This window comes from Ostrea edulis, chromosome 6, assembly GCF_947568905.1.
Source record: "Ostrea edulis chromosome 6, xbOstEdul1.1, whole genome shotgun sequence".
Lineage (NCBI taxonomy): Eukaryota > Metazoa > Mollusca > Bivalvia > Ostreida > Ostreidae > Ostrea > Ostrea edulis.
The window spans coordinates 45,800,448-45,824,054 of NC_079169.1; the positions used below are offsets into that span (position 1 = coordinate 45,800,448).

General features: G+C 35.7%; 1 protein-coding gene across 2 annotated transcripts; it reads left to right on the forward strand.

The window, feature by feature from the left end:
- Positions 1–70: 70 nt before the first annotated feature.
- Positions 71–22,750, forward strand: LOC125646838 (steroid 17-alpha-hydroxylase/17,20 lyase-like). 2 transcript variants are annotated; one of them, XM_056139766.1, is made up of 12 exons: positions 71–187; positions 3,223–3,285; positions 6,518–6,663; positions 7,206–7,283; positions 7,454–7,552; positions 8,040–8,133; positions 10,887–11,042; positions 14,827–15,038; positions 15,373–15,501; positions 15,780–15,884; positions 20,552–20,683; positions 20,882–22,750. In XM_056139766.1, exons 3-12 carry the CDS (start codon positions 6,522–6,524, stop codon positions 21,235–21,237), a joined length of 1,503 nt encoding a protein of 500 aa, XP_055995741.1. In that variant the 5' UTR covers positions 71–187; positions 3,223–3,285; positions 6,518–6,521; the 3' UTR covers positions 21,238–22,750. The 2 variants fall into 2 exon arrangements, with proteins under 2 accessions (XP_055995741.1, XP_055995740.1); XM_056139765.1 differs by lacking the exon at positions 3,223–3,285 and having other exon boundaries at positions 79–187.
- The last annotated feature ends 857 nt before the right edge of the window (positions 22,751–23,607 follow it).

Below are 23,607 nucleotides of genomic sequence, written 5' to 3' on the forward strand. Positions count from 1 at the left end.
CGAATGTATGATGTAAATTGTGTATATAAATGCGTGTATTAAAAAAATATTTATGACGAAATCGGCGTGCCATTATCCCGACATTTATGTAAACAAACTTGTCCGATTACTTGACCGTGATTGGATCGTTGACGTACAGTGTTGTAATGTAATTTTTCGGATTTGGGATTCAACAGAATAACTTGAGGTAGGTTTATTGGAAAATATTTTGTTAACATGGTAAGTATCCATTTAGTCGTCCGAATAAATATTATAGTTTTAAGTTTTCAAAAGGTCATCAACAATTGATTAAAGTTCATTTTGGCCGAGGAAGGAAAATATTCCTTACTACTTTTGAAACTTTCAAATTCTTGATAAGAAAAATGTCGAAACATAATTCCCCCAATATTATCATACTTTGAATAGATAGTTTACAATGAAATTTTATTCAAGTCAACTGCTAATCGGCGATAATGTGCGAAGTTCGTGTCATTTTTATACATTTCTTTGTACATGCCTGTACATACCGGTGTTGTATAGTAGCCTTTTCCCCATGCCATCTTTTCCCCGGAAAAATGGCTATATAGTAGTTTTTCCTCCCAGAAAAATGACTATATAGTAGATCTTCCCCCACGGAAATATGGCTATATAGTAGGACCCCCACCCCCACGGAAAACCTACTATATAGTAGATCCCCCCCTTCTTTTCATTCCGGCTACGTTTACGGCGGACCATTCCCATACATATTCTTTCCATAGATGTTTTGCACCCTCGGTGCCGCCATATTTAATTACCATGAGTGTCAACGGTCATAGGGAAAAAAACGACCTAATCATGGAAGCAATCTTTTGACAAATCAACGATGTATTGCTTTTCCCCCTAACGTTTATAATGATTTATCTCTTATATTATGATACAATTTGTTTACATAATAGGTATAAAGAGGATCAAAGGTTTACTTTAGCATATCTTTTATGGAAAAGTTCCTTTCTAGAATTTCTATGATAAACTATTTATTGGCACCAAAGTTGCTTTTCATACCCATGTTTGAAGATTCCATTTCATAATACATGTAAAACAATTATTTTTACACTTAAAAATCTTAATTCTGAATTGCACAAAAATGTGAAATTTCGATAATACCCCTCTACCGACTACTGGACCCATTGTATTGTGATGTTTTAGGGGGGGGGGGAGGTATTTATTATTAGTGGTAATTTTACAAAGAGAATATATTATATGCATTTCAACAAATCGCGGCAGTATTATTCAGGCACGTCGTAGCGTCCCTTTTCAAGGGTGGGGGGGGGGATATAAAATATAAATATTGACAACTACTACGATCTATACAGATAATATTTTTTAAAAGAAAATTTTACAAAAAAAGGGGGCGAGATTATACGCACGGCGGCCGACGACAAATTTTGAAAAACACTTGTAGTCTACATAGTTAGTGAAAGTCAGGAATAATTGAAGACTTAACCACCCCCCTCTCTCCTTACTCGTCAAATACACCCCGATCTCCTTACATTCGTCTAATACAAACCCTCCTTTCTTAGAATCGTCTAATACACCCCCCCCCCCCCCCCCCCATCCTCCTATTCCTTACACTCGTCTTATACACCCCTTTCTCCTTACACTCTTAAAAAGAAGGCAGTGGTTTAAATCAGACTACTGAAAATGGATTGACTAACAGTTGGGTATTGGGTGGTGACCCACCACCTAAATTAACTAAAAGTGAACTTTGAACTGGTCATTTGTCAAAGTTAGAGATAAATTAAATAATTGTGTAGACATCTCGTTTGATTTTTTTTTTAATTGTCAGAAGGCTTCAAGCTTATAAGATTTAAAAGCATACAAATCAAACATATCTCTAACTCTGTCTCATGGGCAAATAGAAGAAATTTATAATTGGGAAAGAGTATCGTGCGGATAGGAGCTCTAATTATAAGTGCGACCGTCGTGCGAATAGTGAAAATTATTGGCACGACAGTCATACTGATAGAAACTTTAAAAAAAACCTCTTAAAACTTTCTTCAATCCAAACTTCAAAATCCTTAATATTGTGTGAGGGGTGACTTAATGCATTGGTTCAAGCTTAATTACATGTACTACTCAGTACTGCATACCACAGGAGAGAGAGAGAGAGAGAGAGAGAGAGAGAGAGAGAGAGATAAGCCGATAAATCAAACCACTTTGTCATTTTAAAAGAAAAGAAAAAAAGACACATTGTCAATAAAACTATTGAACTGTTATCACTTCTCTATGCAATGTACTACTTCACTGGGTTAATTTTAGAGAGCTAATGACTGCATCGCAAGTGAAAGTAGCAAGCAGACATAAACAACCTATACTTCACCAGCTCAAATTAAACAAATGTGAATGAAACATTCTAATCTGCAACTCTTAGTGGTAACTTTAAAGTGTGTTTTTTACGAATGTTATATTTTTATCATCTTACATGCTTAAACAAAGTATGTCTCACCCGTAAAATGTTGGTGAGCAGCCGTCGTCGTTCGCTGTTTCATATTGACAAAGGACCCGGATGTAAGATCCCCCCCCTATGACCTTTTGACCTAGCGTGACGTTAGAGTGTGCAAAACATCATTCTGTTCATTTCTTTTATATCCTAAATGGATATTTAATTTCCGAATTCCCTTGATTGGGATTTTTGGAAATATATATGAATTCAACAAACATCGTTTCATTCAGTCGAATGTTATGTAAAACAATGATTTACGTACATGTATATTTAGAATATAAAATTAGAATAGTTCGTGCTTTTAAAATAGCACATATTTAGGCAACTCAAAATTTGTTAATTAAACGGATTAGTATTTATCGTTCGAGAAATCAAAATTGACTCTCTCCAATTGATTAACACAAAAACCTTTTCATACAGATAGTGGAGTAAACTTAAATTTTACAATTCTCTTGGTTGCCTACCCCTGATTCCAAATTGCCACTACTAAGGAATCAACTCGCTCTCTCGTTAGACATGGTTCTTTACACCTCATTAGGGGGAAGTAGGATTTTTCAATTGAATTAGATGATTTTGAGAGGAAACTTTTCCCCCAACTGTTCTCGGGTCATTGGTGGATTAATAGATGTAAACATGTTATCGATATAATTGTAATTATTCCAGGTGGTGCAACTCAGTCCCAGCTGTACTGTCAGTACATTGATTTATACATATTTGTTTACAAACTTTCTCCATAGATGAATTTATTTTGAATCTGACAGATGGGCAACGTCATTATATTTCATTCCTATACGAAGAATAATCTGGAAAAGTTTTGATTTTTGGTAAGCATTCCTAAATTAAAACGTTTTTAGCTCGCTCAACTGAGCTTTTCTGATCACCTCTTGTCCGTCGTCTGTCCGTCTGTAACCTTCCCACATTTTCGACTTCTTCGGACCAATTTCAACCAAACTTGGCACAAAGCTACTCGGGGTAATGGGGATTCAAGGTTATTCAAATGAAGGGCCACAATAACAGCGAAATAGTAAAAATGCATTGACGACTTTTAAAAATATTCTTTTCCAAAAACCACTTGGCCAATTTCAACCAAACTTGGCACAAAGCATTCTTAGATTAAATCTGTTTAAATGAAGGGTCATAGGGCCCCCACAGGGGAATATAATATTCAAATAATGAATTTTTGTTGTTGTTACCTTTGATTTTTTTCTGAATCAAAGTACTAGGATAATGATAGTTTTGCTCAAGCTTGTTCATTGCTAGGACCTGCTGCTCAGGTGAGTAATGTTGCTTATGGGCCTCTCGTTACTTTTTAAGTTTCATATAACAATTTTATAAAATTGTAAGATAGAATTATTGAAGTGTTAAAACCCCAGCCCTGCACATACATTCATGTGCGTTTCTCTCTGATTTGTGGATTTTATTTTGTTAATATTCTTTTACAAATAAAATGAAAAAGCGATTATTCTTCAATGTTTCAAACTCATTTCTAGAATGCAACTGGAAATTCTATAAATATTCACCTAAAGGTGAATATAAGAGATTCACTAATTTTCTCCCTAATTTGTCTCCTTGTAAAATGCTGATACCTTGCTACTTGAGGAGCCGTTTTTGGAACATAAATTACGTAACTGTTCTCTGATACAGTTTAAAGTCTTAAATGAACTCAGTATAACATCTTATAAATACCATTTATAATAAACATTTTTAGGTCACCTGGGTCACTCAGGTGACCTAATGCTATTGGTCTGCGTCAGTCGTCGTCCATTGTCCATCGTCCGTCCAGCGTTAACAACGTCTCAAAAACCACTGGACCAATCTTTACCCAATTTGATATGTAACATCTGTAGGAGAAGGGAACAAGACAATGTAAATTTCATGACCCATCATCCCAACGGGCCTTAATGTTGGGGGTAAAAACTGTAAAATTTATGCAATTCTTTAAAACTTTTCTCTCTTCCTAGGCATATAGCAGACTAACTGAATATATAGTAATGATGAGCCAGAAAACCTGAGTCTACCAAAATTGTAAATTTCATGACCCCAGGGCAGGGGTTCCTGTGTTAGGGCGTGGCCATATTAGTCATATAGTGACAATTCCTTCAAAAATCTTTACTACTAGGCAAATAATAGACAAACTGAGCATATAGTAATGAAGTAATGATGGGCAAGGAAACCCCTAACAAAATTGTAAATTTCATGATAAAACAAATTTTTTATTTTGTACGTACATGTAAACCAGGTTGCAGTTTCAGGATGGGAGGGGGGGGGGGGGGAGGTAAAAATGGTCAAAGAGAGTTAATGTTTATAATGCTTAAAACCTTATGTCTAGTTCTTTTGATGTTATATGAAAACTAGATAAATAAAAAGATGAAAGATGAGGTGATCAAGATGCTGCCTACCGAATAATACTTCTGGGGAAAGACTTTGCTTTGTCTGAAATTCCGTCTATTAATCTGCCAAAATATATTGAGATATTGAACACTGAATGTTTTTGTAGAGAGGTTACATAATGCAGTCTACCAAATATTTCAATTGTAAAGGCTTTGGGGGATTGTGCATATAAGAGCCTTTTAGACATGTCCATGCTTGGGCTCAGGTGACCGTCAAGGCCTATTGACCTATTGTTAATTCAAGATATCGATACAATTAAGACTGCAGAACATAATTGAACATAAAAATTTATTCTGATACATGGTAAGTGGGCTTACTCTTTGACTTTTTATGAATTTATATATAATTTCGTATGTTTTGTACTTTCACAGTAATACCGTAAAGTATATCTCTAAACTGTATACATGTATCTGTGAAAATACATGTATCTACGTTCAAACTATCGGCAACATACACTCTTCGATATTCAGATCTATGCAATATCAATATTTGTTGTACAAAACCTGATTGACTTTCCATAATCTGTTTTCTAAAATCAAAACCAAAAACGTGAGGGGGTAACCCTGCTATGGGGGAAGATCTACTATATAGTAAACTTTCCCCCTAGGTGGAAAGGCTACTATATAGCCATTTTTCCGGGGGTAAAGCTACTATGGGGGAAAGGCTGCTATACAACACCGGTCGGGATTTGGTCAAGTGACCAACCCAGGGACTGCAAATGTTTTAAAAGTTGATATTATCAAAGTCACATTTGGAACTGACCGAAGCTGACAGTAAATTTCCAGACATGAATTATTATTATTTTTTCAGACATGAATTATTAATAAGCACTGATCCGAGATTTGGTGAAAGAGTTAGTCCAAATATATTCAGCCAAGCCGAATGTCAGTTGATATTATATTAACCTATGCTTTTAAGAATAAAGAGAGATCAAAGAATACATTTAAAAAATATTTTATATACTTTTTTTAAATACTTTTTATTTAACTTTGAAATATACAGTTTCTTTTTTCCGCTAGTATTAATATTTTAGATTCATCTACATGTATATTCATCTTTAACGGTCCGGTTGGTTTTGAAAGTCTTTCTCGAATTCCGCTACCACTGTGTTATCTCAGTCTGCATATGAAATAGCAAATAATTAAAAAAAAAACAAAAAAACATTCAACTTCTGTTCGTACATCTCGGATATAGATGGTAAACCTTCAATATAAATGCATTAAGAAAATCCTGCAGACCATAAAAGTACAAGGCAAACAAAAAGGCTGACATGTCTAACACTATTTTCGCACTGAAAATACTCGGACATTTCATTATCATTAAGAATTCTGGATTTAATTTGTCTGTACATATTTTAAAAAATATCATACCCCTATCCGGGGTTGAACTCACGACCAGGGGAACTAAATCTCCTAGCAGTGCGTGATAAGCGCGCTAGTCCGCTCGACCATCTGCACACGTAGGCAAGGGGGGAAAAAAGACTTGCTTTCGATCACGATGGAATTCGTGACACGCTATACGATCATTGAGAATGGAAATGGTGCATATAATATGAGAGAGAGAGAGAGAGAGAGAGAGAGAGAGAGAGAGAGAGAGAGAGAGAGAGTAATGCTTAGACATGTGACGTACATGTAGCAACATCGTAATGTTCTTTTGTTGAATCAGGAAGATGCTGGGACTGTCCATTGTGAACGTACAGACGGTCTTCGTTGCTTTTGTCGTTGGACTTTTGGTATACTACATCAGAAAATGGGCCCTCTATCGACTACCCCCGGGGCCGTGGTCTTTCCCTCTAGTCGGCAACTATGAAGGTACTTGATCGAATATTCAATTCTTGGAATTTTACGCAACGTATACATGTAGAAACACTATCACTGTATGTACAATACTATTAAGGTAATTCCACCCTTCTAGAATTATAGGTTCATTGAATTGATAAATGCTGTGAACGTGTAGGCCTACTTAATTATTAGTACGTTGTATTTTAACAATTCGATCCTTGTGTACTGATAAAACAAACTTTCACTGAAAGATACAAGTTGTAATGATGAATGTACATGTATAGACTACAATTGGTCCGGTTTTTATTTTCTGAGGCTTTCATTCATTCCCATTACGATTTAATGAACTCGTGGAAATTAAGTTTGGAGATACTTTACAGTGTATATTGATTCTGTTATAAGTACAATACGTGTATCTATCTGCACACAATTTGTTTTTTTAGTACGCAACACAGATCGTGAGCAATTATTTTTTCCCCGAGAAATACGAGTTTATGGGAACCTACAGTACCCTATTAAACACTGCAAATCCCACTTCGTATGCTCTCACTCCCATGTTTTCTTTGTCACAGTGTATTCCAAACCGTTATTGCACAGAACATTTCTCAAACTGTCCAAGAAATACGGCCCAGTATTTCGCTTGTCGTTTGGTAAGTCTTTCAAAAGGATGAAATAGATGGTATTGTTTTGTCAAAATCCAAAAATCTGCTATAATAAATGCTACTGTGTTATAAGTTATGAATTATGTGAGTTTAGTCATTCGGAAAGTGTGGATGAGAGACCTTCCCTATATTAAATGCAATGTATTTTAATTACACAGGTCACGTTCCGTTCGTGATTTTAAACAATTATGAAGTTGTGATGGAGGCAATGGTAAAGAAGAAAACTGATTTTGCAGGACGACCTTCCTCCACAACGTGTGAGTATTTACTATTGTCAAAACAAGAGCGAAAGATCTTCTATCCTTATCTTTTTTATCCTGCATGTTGAGGGGGTCCATATTAAATATCATTTTGTGGGAACTGTTCAATTGTGTGTTTAAATCGTGAATGAAAGGTGGAGATTACGAACAATGAACAGTCTCATAATTCCTATGAGCAATACAAAATAGAGATTCGGGCAAACACGGACCCCTGGATATACCAGAGGTGGGGTCAGCTGCCTAGGAAGAGTATGCATCCCCTGTCGACCGATCACACCCGCCGTGAGACATCTATCTTGATCAGGTAAATGTAATTATCCGTGGTCAAAATCAATGTGTTTAGAACGGCCTAACTGTCGGTATGTTTAGAACGGCCTTACAGTCGGTATGAAACACGTGAATGTAAAACTTCTGTGTAGAGTTTATTTAATGACTGTGATGTTGGGTATTCTGTAGAATCAATGCTTTATCTATTGACTTTCAGTTTCTCTCTTCTCTGAGGGATATAAGGACATTGCTCTGGCTACGTACTCCCCCATGTGGCAGTATCACAGACGGATAGCTACGAAAGCTCTCAGGTACATGCATCATTTATATACTACTCAAAATTTGATAAGGATCATAGATATTTTTCTGTTTAAAAATTAATAACTGCATAACTGGCAATATTGTGTTCAAGTGAAATAAAAAACGTTTTCAACAAACTTGCACGTGCATTTCATGCCATGGGAAATGCGTTTCTCATCACAGTTTATGCTTTTGCTACCATTGCACGATTTTCACTCAGGCATCGATGTCTGATTCTTTCTAAAATTTCAAACTCACTTGAGTGTTTACACTACGTTTATCAACACAATGCCCCCTCAACGTGTAAGGCGTCGCCTGACGACAGAACAACTGGGCAGATGTATTGGAATGCTTGACGCGGGCTATTCACAACGTGACGTTGCAAATGCACTAAACGTCAGCCAGAGCGTTGTAAACAGGGCCTGGAACCGACAGCAAACTTTTGGTACAGCAGCACACCGACATGGGGGTGGTCGTCAGAGGTCGACAACCCAACGCCAAGACCATTTTGTGGCTCTTCAGGCACGACGCCATCCCTTCTGGACAGCAACCATCCTACGTAACGACCTCCTGAACGCCTCGGGGATGAATGTGTCCACTCAGACGATATGGAATCGGCTTCACAATGCAGGTCTTAACTCGAGAAGGGCATGTGTTCGAGTCCCTCTGACTGTACGACACCGGCGGGAGCGATTGGACTGGGCTGAAGATCATGTCACTTGTACACAGAACGATTGGGTTCAAGTTCTGTTCACCGATGAGTCCAGGTATTGTTTGGACTTTACAGACAGGAGACACCGAGTGTGGCGACGACAACTTGAACGTTTCCATGATGCCAACATCAGTGAACATGACCGTTATGGTGGTGGTTCCATCATGGTCTGGGGTGGAATCAGCAGGGATGGAAAAACAGATCTTCATGTCCTGGAGAGAGGAACAATGACGAGGGTGCGGTATCGGGATGAGATCCTCGATGTTTACGTCAGACCCTACGCTGGTGCTGTTGGCCCTGAATTCATCCTGATGGATTATAACGCATGTCCTCATCACGCCAGGGTGGTGGAGCAGTACCTTCAGCAGGAGACAATTGTCCGTATGGACTGGCCAGCGCGCTCGCCGGACTTGAACCCGATTGAGCATGTATGGAACATGCTGCAGGTTGCCCTTTCACGCCGTAGAGCACAACCCACGACTTTGGCAGAGCTCGGAAACGCCCTCGTGGAAGAGTGGAACAACCTTCCCATTGGAAACATCCGGATGCTTATTGACAGCATGGCTCGACGTTGTTAAGCCGTCATTGATGCAAGGGGAGGCCATACCCGGTATTGACACTTCATCGACTAAGTGTAATGATGGACTATCCCCAAAATCTGTGTAATTCTTTCTCTGGTTTGCTGTTTACTTTTTGTAATGAAATGCCTTTTGGTGTTGTTATCAGATTTCAAGCATTCCGTATTGATAAAAGTTCATGCCGTTCATGAATTTTCATTCATAACCTGAGTAAACACGTTTCTGAGTCAAATTTGTCTTTTGTTATGTTAGTGGTAAATTACACACATATAACCTAGTGATCCTTATCAAATTTTGAGTAGTATATGTAGGGCACTCGAAGACCTATTTTCAACAATATAATAATGTTGCTGAGACCATGCCATTTACCTAATTTATACTAACTCATTAATAATTTTTGAAGCAAACTAATTTTACTAATAATTTCAATTAACTCAAATACATGTACCAATCAACTTTGAAAATAGCACTATTGCGATCTTTGTTTTGTTTTGACTAAAGAAATAAGGACTATCGCGATTTTTTGCATCAATAAAAAGAAACTGTGCATTAACTATTATCTGAAAAAAATAATAAACAAGATGTGTTTGTGAAACACAAATATCCCCGATAATGGCCAATTCCAAAGATGGCCAACGTCACAAGGACAAATATCTTGGTACCAGTAAAAAAAGATCTTGTCACAAGAAATGCTCATATACAATATGAAAGCTCTAATATTTACCATTTAGAGGTTATGACCAATGTAAAAATAGAATAAAAGTAGGTCAAATGTCAAGGTCAAAAAGTTTAGTACCAACGGAAAGGTCCTGTCACAAGGAATACTCATGTGAAATATCAAAGCTTCAAAATTTATTAGCAAGGTTAAAGTTTTCAAAAAGTAGGTCAAACTCCAAGGTCAAGGTCACATATATATATTAGCGGAAAAAAAGAAACTGTGAATTATAAAATTTATTATAATTTTTTCTATATTTATTGTTTATATTTATAAAATCTAAACAGTCGATAAAGGAGATAACTCTTAAGGTTGAAATATACTCTCTATTGATTGTAAATCGCTGTGATATTCATTGTTACTATTTTGTCTTTTAGGGCCATTTTTTTATAATGGACATTTTGTAATCAACATTATGTAATCATCGTCATCATCCTTATTCGTTTTACCATGCAATAAATGACTGCATTGTGAACCCTAAGCCAGGAGTTGGTTATTTCTATCTTACAACCACCACACCTGCAACATATATATATATATATATATACATTATATATATATATATATATCTTCTCTATGTATCTAATAGTATTTATTTTTGCCATGACGATATGTTCAATTCAGATCCTGCAGACCTTTGTGTGAGAGAGAACGTTCGCAAAACTCAATATGTTTTGTAGATAAATTCGAAAGTCAATATTGCTGAATCAAAGTCTCTCTCGAGATATACGTTATTCACTCACATATCATCTATTCCAGAAATTACCTACAAGGCGACCTCCTGGAGAAACTCACACAAGATAACATGACAAAAGTGATGAACATGATGGCAGCAGAGAAAGGGCCATTTGAACCCAAGTCTCACCTAGACAACATAGTCTTCTACCAACTCTATACATTCTGCTTTGGAGAAAAGTAAGGTTTTTTTTAGCTCACCTGAGCTGAAAGTTCAAGTGAGCTATTCTGATCGCCTGTTGTCCGTCGTCTCTCCGTCTGTAAACTTTTTACATTTTCGACTTCTTCTCCAGAACCACTGGGCCAATTACAACTAAACTTGGTCAAAAGCATCCCTGTGGGTGCAGGGCTTTTAAATTTGTTCAAATGAAGGGCCATGCCCCTTTCAAAGGGGAGATAATCACAAAAGTGGATTGGGGTCATTTAAAAATCTTCTTCTCAAGAACCACAAGACCAAAAGAGCTGGAATTTACATGAAAGCTTCCTGACAATGCAGATTCATGTTTGTGGACATCATGGCCCCCGGGGGTTGGATGGGCCACAATAGGGGATCAAAGTTTTACATAAAAATATATATAGGGAAAATCTTTAAAAATCTTCTCAAAAACCACTGGGCCACAAGAGCTGAAATATACCTGAAAGCTTCCTGACATAGTACTGATTCAAGTTTGTTAAAATCATGGCCCCGGGGGTATGACGAGGCGACAATAGGGGATCAAACTTTTACATAGAAATATTTTGGGAAAATCTTTAAAAATCTTCTCAAAACCTACTTGGCCAGGGAAGTGAAAATTTACATGAACGCTTCCTGACGTAGTGCAGCTTCAATGTATTAAAATCATGACCCCGAGAGTAAGATGAGGTGACAATATGGGATCAAAGTTTTACATACAAATAAATAGAGAAACTTTTGAAAAATCTTCTTCTCAAGAACCACTGAGTCAGAAAAGCTGAGATTTGCATGAAAGCTTCCTGACATAGTGCAGATTCAAGTTTGTTAAACTTATGACCCCTGGGGTCCTTTCATAAGGATGGGGCCACAATAGGGGATCAAAGTTTTACATAAATAATGAATAGAAACAAATCTTAAAAAAATTTTCTCCTTAAGAACCATTGGGCTAAAGAAGTTTACATTTGCACAAAAGCTTCCTGACGTGGTGCAGATTGAAGTTTGTAAACATCATGTTCCCCGGGGGTACGATGTGGCCACAGTAGGGGATCAAAATTTTACATACAAATATATAGAAAAAATCATTAAAAATCTTCTGAAACATCACGGGCCAGAAAAGTTTACATTTACATGAAAGCTTCATGACATAGGTGCAGATTCAATTTTGTAAAAAAAAAAAAAAAAAAAAAAAAAAAAAAAAAAATTAAAAATAAAAAAAAATCATGGCCCACGGGAGTAGATTGGGGCCACAATAGGGATAAAAGTTTTACATGCGAATATATAGGAAAAATCTTTAAATATGAGCCAAGGTGACTCAGGAGAGCGATGTGGCACACGAGCCTCTTGTTTATATTTCTTGTTTAATCTACATGGTTTTAAATTTCTTGTTTAATCTACATGGTTTTAAATTCATGATTAAATGTGTTTTAGGTATATTGTTTTTCAGTGTAATAACTATTAAATCTTTGTAATCCTGGCAAAATGTTGGCGAATTCGCTGCTTTACCGCATGGAGTCCTTAGAATTAGAAGACTATTTATAGATAATTGTGCATTTACAAAGATCGCTTCATTGTATAGATTCTTATTTCAAAGTTTACATCATATATAAACACTTACGAGTGTATCTAAAAATATTATTTCAAAGCTGTTCAGAAATGCTCTATTCTGTCAGTTTATAGAGAGCATCAAAGTTCCTTACATTATTCCCTTATATATCTCTTATTATGTAATCAATAACCATTTTCTGCAAAACGTTAAAAAAAAAAAAACCAACAACTTTGCTTCAATAATGCCAACGAATTCTATTTAGTTTTTGAGATATTTCTAAAAAAAAAAAAAATAATAATACTTTTTGACTCCTTTTTGAGATCGTCAGATGCGTGTTGCACTTATTTACATGTGTTATCCTACATCGTTAAACAAAATGTTGATAGGTTTACAGATAATTGGAGTATTTAATTTTAAGGATCAACCCTTCAATTCCATGAAAAAGGTCGCAAGAAAAAAAAAAGATAGCACATTGTTAAGAATAACCTTCTGAGCTAGGTCTATAATACAAACTATTTGTGTTTAAGAGATAAAGAACATAAATTAAACTGACTTCCGGACATTTTCCCCAATAAACCCCTTATTATTGCAGATCGTCACAACAAATGTCTTTGTCTGAGTAATGCTTAATAAATTATTCTAAGTTTTTTTAAATTTTTTTTTATTTATTTATTTATTTTTTTATTTTTAGATATTTAGAAAGTACTTTTGACCCCCCCCCCCCTCGGTCCCTTATTTGAAGGGAAAAACCCTTAAATCTTATATTGTCGAATAAACCTCGTCATTATCTACAAATTCTGATCTACTAGTATATGACTTTTTTAATTATTTCTATATAAAACGATATTGAGAAACAAGTGTTTTAAAATCTGTAAAAATTGTGGCGCTTTTTCAAGCCCTACCGAGACCTTACCGTTAATTTTTTTTCTTTTCTTTTTTTCTTTCTGCATTAGAAAGTTGGTATTCAATTCGGCACACCTATGAACTCAACTGTACAGTCGCTGTAAATTCCAACTTGATATCTTGAATGATTTCCGAGAACACCTGGGAACAAACTGACCCTCTACATATTTTAAACACGCCAATATCTTACGTAATAAGTGGTGTAATCAAAATCGAAATAATTCCTATTGAGTTCAAATGAATATCTACATGTATCATCCCTTAAAATTTTACGAAAACCGGCCAACGCATATCCGATAAATCTTGTTCATCAATACTGTATTCATTGTTTGATTGTATATTGTGTAAAGTCCCCCTCGAGAATTTTTAACTCATATGGAGATGTCCACAAATATTGTAAGGAAAAAACAACAAAAAACTTTACAGTAACAAGATAGTCTTCCGTTGGAAACTGGAGACCTTACTTAATAACTTACTTAATAATAAACGGAGCAAAACAATACGTCCTCCGACAATATTTATATTGGAGCTTGATAATAATGATAAGAAGAAGAAAGTAAATACAATGTTTTCAAACTTCATTTGGGGAACATAACGAGGAAGTGAAGGGACCCACACCTGATTTCATTACAACATAACGAGGAAGTGAAGGGACCCACACCTGATTTCATTACAACATAACGAGGAAGTGAAGGGACCCACACCTGATTTCATTACAACATAACGAGGAAGTGAAGGGACCCACACCTGATTTCAGTACAACATAACGAGGAGGTGAAGGGACCCACACCTGATTTCTTTACAACATAACGAGGAAGTGAAGGGACCCACACCTGAATTCTTTACAACATAACGAGGAAGTGAAGGGACCCACACCTGAATTCTTTACAACAAAACGAGGAGGTGAAGGGACCCACACCTGAATTCTTTACAATATATTCGTTCGCCGGTGCGTGATGGCCTAGGGAAGTTGAACAAAGTGTAACAACTAAATATGAAATACGCAATTTTTTTCAAGCGTATGAGAATTTAACTACATTCTCTATCCGTGGCAGAGTGGTTAGAGTATCGCGCTCAAAATCACACGGCCTCTCACCTCTGTCGGCGCGGGTTCGAATGGTAAGTGAGAAAGTTTCCCAGTTTACTTACAAAAGGTCGGTGGTCTCTTCCCAGTTACATTGTATCTGGGTTCTCTCTTCCACCAATAAAAACTGGACGCCACCAGATAACTGAAAAATTGTTCTGTGTGGCGGAAAACATCAATCAATCAATGTATCCTTGAAACGACTAGTATATTCTTATTCATGTTTTTAAATGATAGAATTTTTTTTGTTTCTTAAAAGGAAGGACATAGGTGATCCAGAAGTTAGGTTTCTGATAAGAGAGCGAGACTTGGTGAACAAAACTGTGGGAAATGGTATCCGAGAGGATTTGTTGCCATTCCTAAAGGATATATATCCGTCTAAACGTTACACTATCCTAAAAAAAGCAGCCAACAAAATTTTTGATTTTCTCTACATGAAGTTTGAGGAACACAAGGACACATTTGATTCCAGTAAGTTCTGTAAAATCATTTATTTTCGTGGACTTTTGACGTGTTGTTGTTGTTGTTGTTGTTGTTTTTTGTTTTTGGTTGCTGAATTGTCGTTTTTTGGTTTTGCCGTCTTTTTGCGAAGGGTTGAATTTAGTGGTCATCAAATAAAAATAGAATCAATTAAAAAAAAACCCACAAAATTAAGTGATTCCATATAAGCAATGATTAGAGTAAGGAGGAAGGTAATCTTTAGAAATTTAGAAAATAAAAAGTAAAAAAAAAACAAAAAAAAAAAACAAAGAAAAAAAAAAACCGCGTTATTTTTTTTTTCCCTTTCATTTCTTCATTTCAAAAGACAACATCCGTGACCTGACGGACCATCTACTGATGGCGAGATCTGAGGTAGAACGGACAGGCGATGAAGAATCCCTGCAGAAGTTAACAGACACCTACCTGTTACAGACTATATCCGACATATTTTTCGGTAAGTTACAATTAACAGATGTAAATATACAGGAATGTAAAGCTCCGTTTCTATATCCGAAGTATTATTGTTCAATTGACCATCCACAATGTACGTTTGTTGTGTATTTGCATATTTTGAAATAGAGGAAAAGTTACATCAGAAATTCAGATTTTGTCTAGCCATGCGTTGTTAGAATGCATTCGATATTGAAAATACTGTTATCTTTAACATTTCAAGTTCATGTGTACAGTTATCAGTTCTCTGAATGTTAATCTCATTTCTGTATGTTGTTATAGCCGGTGTAGACACAACCAGAATAACACTAGAATGGTTCCTATGTTTCATATCTGGACTTCCAGAAATACAGGCCAAATGTCAAAAGGAAATCGAACAAAATATAGGTATAAAATGCATTCATTTCTCTATTTAATCAATATCTCAAATTCCTTCTGTTTAATTATACATGTATGTATTCATTTTACAAGGAGCAAAATGTCATTAGTTTTCATTTAAGAAATAAGATATCATTTTTGAATGTTGTTGGGATATGACATGAAGTTGGTCACGTGATCAAATCCTATAACGCCCGAAGGGCGTTATAGTAGATTTGATCACGTACCAACTTCATGTCATGTCCCAATAACATTCAAAAATGATATCTTATTTCTTATATTTATATTTTCTATTTTGATTTGTGTTCTTACCGAGCTTCCATGATTATGTAGCAGATGACCAAAATAACGATCGTGGAACACAAAATATAGTTCGTAAGAGTTTTAGCGAATAAAAAATTAGGAACAATATCAAAGAGAATATAAGATATAGATATTTAATTGAAAATGTTAAAAAAAGACGAAACATGTGTAAAAATAAAGGTAATTTAGAGCGTAAAGTTAACTGAAATGACAAGAAGATCGGAGTACACTACATCCGTGGTGTGATTTGGTCGCGATCAGCGATGGAGAAACTGGCGTCGGTCTAGCTTACTAAGTTGAAAACGCGCAATTGTTGATCACAGATTTCGATAGAAATTCAAAGGATCTGAGAGAATTGATGGTGGATATGATGAGTCAAGTTAACGTTACGTTAAGCTCTTAGTCAGGTTTTTGGAAAGAAAAAAACGGTATGTTCATCGTTAGGACTCGCGGTTGTAGCCATGCAGGAGACGATTCAAGACAGTAGGACAGATTTAGACCAAGTACAGGTAGGTTGCGTCTTTTATTTACCTTCAGTGTGTGTAAAATAAAATAAAAACGAACTGACTGAGTTTTTGTTCACTTGAGAGATTTCTGTTGTAGGATTTTAATAAAGACTCGCACCGGTACCCTGACATGAACATGTAAAATTTTCGAGCCTCGAAACCAGCCTCGCTTATAATCATGCCGAGTCATAGCCGTGATGGAAGTTGCCAGGAAACAACAGGTTAACTTATCATCATGAAGAAAATACATGTAGTAGCAACAACCACCCATTTTTTAAAAATTACCCAAAACAATAAACATCAGGTGTAATTACCAATTTTGAGTATGCTGATTTCAAATCTGGATTCCTTTTACTCCAATTTCTTATAGAAAATGAGGTATAGTGTCTTAAACACCCCTACCGTCAGGTTGCCTAAAACGGAAAATGTTTCATTTCGCATCAAAAAGTGACCCAACTTTATTTCTTGAAACCCCATTACCCAAAACAATAAAAAGCAGGTGTAATTACCAATTTTGAGTATGCTGAATCCAATTCTAAATTCCTTTTACTCCACTTCCTTACAGAAAATGAGGTATAGTGTCTTAAACACCCCTACCGTCAGGTTGTCAAAAATTGAAAATGTTCCATTTCACATTAAAAAGTGACCTGAAAGTTATTTCTTGAAATAAGGCATACAACAGAAAATGAAAACAATTAATACTGAATTGTTCCATGAACATTCTTAGTTGTTTTGGAAAGAATATATCTCACCTCTGGACTTCACAGATACAGGAAAGGAAGAGGAATACGGAGCGGATCAACGATCTTAAATTTAATCAGATTGGGCCATAGCCTAATGAACTGATGAACAGGAGCAAAACTAAAATTAATAGGAAAACTGATTTATTAAACATCAGCAAGTCTTTTCCGAGAACTTCTGGTAGAGCTGTCGGGAGGGGGTGGTGGGGGCTGAGTTGCATCATTATCAGAATTTACCGAAACAGTGGACTCTCTGGCCAGTCTGAGGGCTGAGCTAGTTGCATCAGAACTGACAGAAGCAGAACTCGCTGGCCAGTCGGGGGGCTGAGTGGTATCAGAATCTATTATTTATTTATTTTTATTTTTTCAAAATTCAGAAATTTAAAAACTGCATGATCAGATTTTTTTGTAACACTAATAATTAATGTCCCTTTATTGCGATGACTCTTCAAGTACAAACCATGATATTAAAAAAAAATGAAATGAAATGATAGATAAATAAATAAATAAAATATTTGTAAGTTACTTTATTTATCTGTAAGTAAGCCACTAATTAAGTGTAACTGGTGGCAGTGCAACTTGCAAGTGAAAATTGCATCATCTGTAGCTTATGACCCCTTTTGCCTTGCCTTGTAATTAATATTGTTGAAAATTTGGCAAATAGCACTTTTAACCCCCCAGTCCATACCCCACTTTTCTTTAAACGTTAAAAATCCAGCTAATTCAGTGAGGAAGAAATGTCACCACCATATTTCGAATTTCCTCTAGACTATATCAAATTAAATACCGCACTGCCATCAGTCACAGATTGACACTGGTAGGGGTATGGGGACCTGGTCTGTGAGTGTGATGGAAAAGATTCTGATGAAAATAAAGATTCACTCATCATTAAGAAATGTATAAACATTGTATTATTGTATACCACCGGTACGTTGTGAGTACGTTAATAATGGGAGTTATCTTTCCTTGGATATCTAAATCAATCAAATACTATATGAACACGGGCAATTATCGTCCATGTTTGACCTCAGTATAATTTATTTATGCATAAAATGTATTAATATGTCACTCTTTGTTGCGTATTTCACCGTTAAGTAAATGTTTACATATATTCGCTCTGCTTAATCGCTTCAATCTCAAAGGGATTTTCTGGAATGTGCCTAATCACGTGAGATACGCTAAATATAGCTATTTTAGATCCGAACGATCAACTTCGCATCATTCGTAGGCTCTAGGTTTATCCATACTAGCCCGTAAAAAATAGGGTGGAACCTCGTCCCACTTTTCCTGTAGAAATAAAAATAGAACATGACGCGCCACCTAGCGAACGTGGTTGTTGCTACATCATGTAGGCTTATAACTCTGCCTACATGTTTTCGCTTTCAATATCATAGAACTTTATTTTATGAATTCGCCATGCAGAAGTTGCAGACGGTATTTAAAACTGTATAAAATGAAACAACAGAACGATATATGTTTAATGTTTCCCTTTTATAAATTGATGAAATTCTTGTTTGCTTACAAAAATAAACTGTATAAATATCCTGCTGCGTTTATTTCTGTTATGATGTCATTGAAGTGGCGGATCTAGGGTTTACCTAAGGGTGTGTGTGAATGTCAAGTATTAGCCAAAATGCTTAGCCATTTTGGGTGCCAATCTGGAATTTTACTCACAATATTTCTATTATTTAAATTTGTGGCGAGAGGGGGGGGGGTCTAAATCCCCCATTGCATTGCATAAGCAAGAAGCCAGGTGAAAATACAAGGAACTGACTTTTGAAGCGGTGATTGTATTCATACGCAAGAACAAACTGATCACATGACCAATTTCATATCACACGAAATTGAACATCAATTTCATTAGTACTGTCATATAAGGAAGTGCATTGGCAAATGTAAATATTGGTTCTTGAATAAATGACTGACCCCACTGATCCGGGTGAAAACTCTCCAGCTTGAGATCATATAATTCTAGTTCGGAAAAGCAAGAAATCCACCCCAAATGCAGATAAAAATATCTAAAACCCCAGGCTGTTTTGTGTACATGCTTTGTTATACAAAATGTCATTGGACACTGGTTAGAGGAAAATGACCAATGGCACAAAAGTCAAAACGCTTGATTAAAAGAAGTCACGGACTGTGAGATTCTTGGGGCTCAATACTACGGTTTTGCGACTAAATATGGATTTCTTTAGAATGCTTTATCAGGATCAGTAGGATGTGTTGAATCCATGAGTTTAGACAGTTCAAACGATATCAGGCTAGACAAGTTCAAAATAAATGCGACTTCATTTCACATATCCTATTCTGTAATAACACAGCAGCGGTCGACCTTTTGAATAATTAGTACGAAGCTCGGTGCAATTTGACTACAGAATTAGAAATTAATATTGATAATGAAGAGAAAGAGAGAAAAAACCAACAATCGCAAATTGATTTTGTTGGGGAAACACTGCACTGAAGGAATTTGGGTTACCTGACATAGCGCACACAGGCGGCTATTATACGTTCATCTGTGGTATATGTTTAAAGTCAGAAGAGGGTAATCTGCTTCAAGAATTCCACGGTTATGATACTTTATAACCCCAATATACTTTTCATATACTTCCCATGTTTATGCAGCAGTATTCCACTATCACCTACATATGATGTTTATATCTCTCATTTTGTTCGATACCCAAGAGCTTGTTCTACGTATGACCGGTTTCTAAATCGAGGCAGGTTACTGATCAATAGACTCGTTTAAAGTAAGCTTTTCGCAAATTCTATGGTCCTTATAATGATATAATTCACCAACATAACCTGTCATTGGGTGAAATGTTGTCTGACGTGTTTCATACCTATTGATAGACCATTCTTTACATGCTGAATTTGACTACGGATAACTCCGTTTACTTGAACAAGATATAGGGCTCACGGCGGGTGTGACAGGTCGACAGGGGATGCTCACTCCTTTTAGGCACCTTTTCCCACCTGTGATCGGTGTTTGCCCTAAGCTACTCCTAATGTTGTATTCTTTGTGGGAGTTATAATGAGATTGATCACTGTTTGTTATGTTCACCGCTTCATATTTCAAAATCTATCCACACAATTTTTTATTTTGGAATTAACCACATTTTCCTTAAAGGGAGACGTTGTCCATCAATAGTGGACAGACAGTGTTTGCCTTACACTGAGGCGTGTCTATACGAAACAATGAGAGCAGGAGTGATAATTGGACTAGGTCTTCCTCATCTTACCATATGCGATACCAACGTTGGTATGTATAGTCGATAACGTCAATTCATAGACGTGTCTCTGGTGTATTTTAGATATATATATTTAAATCGATTTTAATCTTTCTATATACATGTATATCAAAGAATTGATTTGATACTAGTGTGCTTTCATAGTAAACTGAATTCATTATATTAAGTTTTATTGGGAGTAAGAAGTAGATTCTTTCGATTTGTAAAAGGTGGATATGACGTTCCCAAAGACACAGTAGTTTTTATCAACCATTATGCTCTGCATCAGGATCAGAGTTACTGGAAAGATCCAGAGAAATTTGATCCACTTCGATACTTAGACGAAAATGGTAAAATGGATCCCAAAAAACTTGACAGTTGGCTGCCTTTTTCTGCCGGAAGAAGGGCGTGTCTAGGAGAGTCTGTGGCAAAACCGGAAATCCTGATGATGTGTGTGCATCTTCTACAACGCTTCCACATTTCATTACCGGAGGGTGTAAAACCAAATTTCGTTGGTGAACATCGTAATATATTTGGAACAGAAAGTCCTGGTGACTTTAAAATTGTTGTTACAGAACGTTCTTAGATTTAAACAAAATATTCCTCTGTTAGAACTTTCTTTAACAGATTGTTTAATATCAACTGTTATAGGGTTAGTTTTCTCGTTTCTTTTTTATGAATATATATATATATATATATATATATATATATATATATATTACAGGAATGACTCAAATTTACATTGCTGTTTTATGTGAAAATTGTGGATCAGTTGATTTGATAGAGCCTTTTCAAATTCTTCATAATATATAGCTTATGATAAAGAATAATTTAATTTTCATAAATCTAGTGCAATCTTACATGGAGCAAATTCATGGAATTATTTTGAATAACGAAATACAATGTATCCCATTAAAGGAAGTTTAAAGTTTGAAATATCCGCTTTTGTTTCAAGATGTGTGTACATCTACACTGTATAGTTTCAGTCACTCATGGACTCAATAACTTGAACATTCATCTATATTGATAAATTACAGCGTTAAAAGAAAATTTATCCTTTTTTGAATTTTGAAAAGGATAAAAAGACTGATATAGGATCTCCCATGGTTTGTAGTTTGATATGATTTATATTAAATTAGTTGTGGGCTTTCTATCCCAGAGCCTTGACAAGGGGATGGAAAACACACAACGATCAAATGAAACCTCATACCATGTACCATAGGAGATTCTTTTTATCACATGTTAACCCCCTCCTGGTATTCATTTACGTTACTGTACTGTTAGGAATTTTACTTCCTGAAATACTGTAAACAAACTATATATAATTGACGTTTTTGTGACGTCACAAACGGCGTAGGTCACTAGGAAAATAGTGTGATGTGATGAAAGTTTATGTAATGGGTGATATCCACTGGATAATTGAGTAAACATAAACATGTGATAATATATAAATATTGCATGTAGTTAAGGGTAACATTGAAAATTTTCACCACGAGAAAACCATTGTCAACCGAAGCATGTCATATTTCAATAGAGGTGTTTCGCGATGTACCCATTTCCTTTTATGACACCGGATTATGTATCAATGATAGGGTATTTGTAGCAAATGTTTTCATAGCAATACTGGGTCTGGTGATTTTATTTGATATTCATTTTATTACTATTTCTGCAGATTTTCTTTATATCAAGGACCTGGGTCTATCCAATTGAAAAAAAAGAAGATAAATTTGCTTGAAATCAGGAAAAGTGTTTTATACAAAGAAGTAGGGAAAACAGTGCAGTAAGGTATAATTGGACTTGTTATGACTTTCAATTTGTCAAAGCTTACCCCATTTACATAATTAGAGAAAGAAATTATGTTTACTTAACGATTTTGAGGGAAATTTCAATATGTGGGCCCTTGGAGGAGAATTATGAAAAATAAGGCTACCTAAATTGTTTCTATGTTTTCATTGTTGGGGAATTGTAGGACAAACAATTCGGAGAAATACCTGCCTTTCAGCATTGGAAATGACCATGGGTCTTATTTCGGTCCCGCACAGACCCCAAAAAATATAACATTACTGTAATATTTTTGCTGACTTAAATATCAATATATTTTTCACAAACTTTTGAAGTTTGCTAGTTTTTTGTTTCCATGGAGCAAAGAGTGATTACCCCGCATGTGTTAAACTTTCCAACGTTGTATAGACGCGATATGGATTAATTAACTTGTTATTTTACTCTTGCATATTATCAAAATGGCTAAAATTCAATTTCCGTGTCAACTGAATGCAAGAACAAGGTTTCTTTATAATGGAGTTATATTCGTTGGTGGTAATTTGGTTGAAATATATCATTCATCTTAAAGTAGTGTAGTAGTTCCGTGGCCAAAATGAATAGCACGTTCGGTGGACATGAACATAGAACTGTGATGAAGACAAAACTTCGGCGACCATTTTTCTGCATTTGCTTTGCTTTACTTTAAATGAAAAGTTTTGACAAGGCAAAAAGTAAAAACACACACAAGAAATAGCGTTACTAATATAATACATGTTTATAGATAGCACTGTACTATGCGAAAAAAGCAAGTATTCAAAGTGTACAAAGGTAACAGGAAGTATAGTGATTTACATTGTTGTTGTATGATCCAATGATTGCATACTTTGTGATTCACTGAGATTCAACAATCTAGGAAAATTAAACATAATGTTCACCTGCACATACATTTGAGGTGAATTTAATATTTGATTTCTTCATCATCGGCAAAACGGATCAAGTACAGTGTATGGTAAGATTTAATGTTGGTTTTCGATGTTTTAATGATAAACAGACTCTCACATCTTTGATTATGGTCACTTTCGACTAGTTGCTGCAGTCTAGCTGTATATAAAGATGGCGGACCAGGTGCATGTCTAGGTTCATGGATTTTTTTTAATCATTCAATCAAATAATTAAACAATTTTAGTTACCCCCA

Bases quoted from the DNA above. Each gene is read 5' to 3' on its own strand.
- LOC125646838 (XM_056139766.1), top strand. From the start codon at position 6,522: ATGCTGGGACTGTCCATTGTGAACGTACAGACGGTCTTCGTTGCTTTT. The intron at 6,664-7,205 runs GTACTTGATCGA...TCTTTGTCACAG, and splicing joins TCTAGTCGGCAACTATGAAG to TGTATTCCAAACCGTTATTG. The intron at 11,043-14,826 runs GTAAGGTTTTTT...GTTTCTTAAAAG, and splicing joins ACATTCTGCTTTGGAGAAAA to GAAGGACATAGGTGATCCAG.